Source organism: Myodes glareolus, chromosome 5, assembly GCF_982192425.1.
Source record: "Myodes glareolus chromosome 5, mMyoGla1.1, whole genome shotgun sequence".
Classification (NCBI taxonomy): Eukaryota; Metazoa; Chordata; class Mammalia; order Rodentia; family Cricetidae; genus Myodes; species Myodes glareolus.
In genome coordinates, this window is record NC_142030.1 from 17099527 (window position 1) to 17102898 (window position 3372).

General features: G+C 52.0%; 1 protein-coding gene across 1 annotated transcript; it reads left to right on the forward strand.

Annotated features, from left to right (window-relative positions):
• The first annotated feature begins 1523 nt into the window (after nucleotides 1-1523).
• On the forward strand, nucleotides 1524-3106 carry C5H1orf202 (chromosome 5 C1orf202 homolog). The gene has a single exon (XM_085687643.2). It carries the CDS (start codon nucleotides 2039-2041, stop codon nucleotides 2411-2413), a length of 375 nt encoding a protein of 124 aa, XP_085543769.1. The 5' UTR covers nucleotides 1524-2038; the 3' UTR covers nucleotides 2414-3106.
• Nucleotides 3107-3372: the final 266 nt, after the last annotated feature.

A 3372-nucleotide genomic window follows, 5' to 3' on the forward strand; every position in this document is an offset into this window, starting at 1 on the left:
GAAAGGCTGGTTACACCTATGGTTTGGATACTCCCCACCCCCACCCTCAGTGGTAGTAGGGGGAGGTGGTGGGACCTGATGGGAGGTGTTGGGCTTGCCCTTGGAAAGGATGAGGAACTACAGCTTCTTCCTATCGTCTTCGTTTGTTTTTGGAGCATGAGATGGCTTCCAGCATGGTGTGCTGTGAGCATCTAGGGAAAACAGGTTCACTAGGAGACACGGAAAGGCGGAGGGAGAAGCTAAATGCACAACAGCAAGCACAGAAATGTACTGTTCTGGGGTTCAAAGAATATGGGGTCCGAGGTGGCAGAAGAGAAAGTGCTTTCTAGGCTTGGGGTTCTTAGCTGCTCTGAGTTAAATTGACATAAGACAGACTAACAGGAGAAAAACTATTTTAATTACAGTTGTACCTGGTGTTGCACAGAAACATATGACTACAGCAGGGGCTCTTGGTTGTGGATGGCATGTTTACCATGTCTCCATCCAGAAGATGGATGTAGTTACAGTCTGTGTTCTCACGTTTTCTTCTCTTTTGGGCAGGGTCTTGCTGTGTAGCCCTGGGTGTTCGTGGACTCATGATTCTCCTGCCTTAGCTTCTGCAGTGTGGGAATCAGAGACGCGTATCATCATACAAACCACCTTTTCACTTTTACAACCTTAAATTGCCTTCAGTTTGCACTCTGATCTAGGTGGTGTTCATTTTGGTAATTACAGCAGGGTGAGGTGGGGAGCGAGTCTCTAGGAGGCTTTACCTTCCTTCGAGAAGTGGCCTAAATAGTACCTTACACCACAGAATAAGAGGCTCGTTCTTCACCTTGGGCAACTGAGGCAAAGTTAGAGGCTTTCCCAAGTAGCTGGTTCTTTTAGTTCTAAACGTTCAACTTGTCCAAGGGGCATATTTGGGGATGACACTTTCTGAACCCCTTCACCTGTTATGCCCAATCGATGGGGATCCCAAAAGACCACCAGGGAGACTGACTCACGCAAATGCAAGTGTATTGTGTGCACATTACAAGCCGGCAGGGATCTTGTCAGCGCGCTCTTCTTGAGGGCATGGTTTATAGGCAAACCCCAAAAAAGTTACATTAGCAGAGTGTGGGGTGACGGGTTCAGTCCCGATTGCGCACCTCTAGGGACTTTTCAGAATTCTGAAACCTCACCTGTTGCTTATCAAGTTTCTTATCGGCTGACCTTCGGGTGGGGATGTTCTGCGGTTAACTGTACTTTCTACCGGCTACCCTGTTACTTTTGCCCCTAGCCATTTCTGAGGACGGGGATGTTTTGTGGAAAATAGCTTACACAAGGCACAAGATGGAGGCAGAGGACAAAATGGAGGAACTTCGGTTCTTCATCACCTACATGCGATATTGTCCCAAATCGATGGTTTATCCTCTCCTTTCCGTTTAATCAACCAGGAAAAACAACTCTTACTTCACCCGGGAATCATTTCCTGTCAGGATTATGTAGCAATCTATTCATAGTACATTTGCCTTTGCCAAGCATAAGCTAAATTATAAATATATTTTACAATATATCGACAAATCCATAAGGACTAAATCTCCAGACCATTGCAGCCAGAGACCCAGGGCCCTGTCCTAATGTTGCTTAATAGTGAGGCAGAGCAGGCCCTCAGGATCCTTCTTCATTATGGCTGAAGTCACTCCGTAAGGAAAGAGCTCAGTCCCTGCACCCCTCCTACTTCTTTTGGTTGACACAGGGGCTCATGATATCCCAGGCTGACCTGGAACCCCCGAGTGCTGGGATTACACACGATGCCACTGTGCCTGACTTTTGGCGCCCTGACTCCTGGACCTCAGGATGCTTAGGGGGTCTCTGGATCCTAGGGTTTCCTCCAGAGCTAGGCTGGCATTGTGGAGTCACCCTCCACGTTTCCTTGGCAACCTAAACGGAGGTGGGGCGACTGCGGGCACACAGCCCCTGAAGGCCGCGGAGGGACGCAGGTCCTTAGGTGTCCTGGGGGGTCACCGCAGAGCTGAGCGGCCAGTGATTTCCCGAATCGTCCGCTCCGGGCCAGCCCATGGCGGAAGCGTGGGGGCTGCGGCGCAGTGGCGTGAAGCACGAGCTGCTGGAGAAGGTGGCGCGCCTGCGGCGGGGCGCGGAGCCCGAGGTGGCGGCGCGCAGAGCGGCGGGCGACAGCGGCTCAGGCTTGGGCTTCTGGTGCTGGCGGCGGCTGTTCGCGCGCGGAGCCCGGGGGGCGCGCCGGAGGAAGAGCAAATTCCCACGGCCGGGTGCGGCCGCCCCGGAGCGCGGCGTGTGGGGACCTCCGGGCCTGCAGAGGCTGCTGCAGAGGCTGGCGAAGTGGCGGCGCCGCTACCTGCGGCGAGGGGAGCGGCCCGAGGGCCTGGAGGAGATCCCGCTGCTCGTGCTGGACCGCACGCGGGCCGCCGACTAGAGACGTCCGTGCCGGCCTCGTCCGCACACGCACCGGCCTCCGGTCGGTTAGGTTTTGTAAACGAAGGCGAGAAGTGAAAATAAACCCCTTACTGTGTAGATGAATGAACGTGGATTTGGGGGTGACTCTCGCAACCCAGGCGCAGGAGGAAGGCATCAGCCTTTTGAGCGCATCGGTGATGTTTTTAGGAGCCCACTGGCCGGTCCCCGTCCCCACGCTGGGCAGCAGGTGTAATGTTGCCTTCTTACCACAACCCCCTACCACTGCCCCTGCCCCTGGGTGGTGTGGAATTGCATCGCCATCCTTGATTTCATTTTTTTTATAATGCAGATGCTGAGCCTACGCTGCTTTTTAAAATGTATTATTTAGGACTTTAGAGATGGCTCTGTGGGTAAACTTGGGACTCGAGTTCGAGTCCCTGAACCCATGTAAAGGTGGCGAGGCAACTCCACAATTCCACAATAGTAATACTAGGTAAAAATTAAACAGTCATTCACAATTTCATATACATGCACACACACATACATGTATGTGAGTATATTTACCTCTGCGTTGAACATATCCCTATCCTATGTCCTCATTCTCCCTCCCACTGTCCGGGATCCTTTCCCTTAAGATTCTTACAGGAAAACAAACAAACAAACAAACAAAAAACTTACAGTACTTTCGTCCTTACAGGTTCTTATGAGCCCGTAAGCCAACATTAGAAGCAAGACTTGGGGGTGGGAGTGGGTGGGGGTGCTTGGGACTCAGAATTGCCACTAGAGATAAAAGCAAGGGAGCCGCCACCAGATTTCCTAGGGGTGGGGTGGGGTGTGGGGTGACTGTTGATCCCTTTTCCTCCTCAATAAAAAACTTTCTAATGATACTCTGGCCTAACACACCTGTCAGGATGAAAGTGAAATGTTGCCAGGTAAAACGGTCGAAGCGCTCTCAAGGACTTGGAGGTTAATAAGCTG

What these genes read in the sequence shown, in the direction of transcription:
- C5H1orf202 (XM_085687643.2), top strand. Translation starts at nt 2,039, where the DNA reads ATGGCGGAAGCGTGGGGGCTGCGGCGCAGTGGCGTGAAGCACGAGCTG.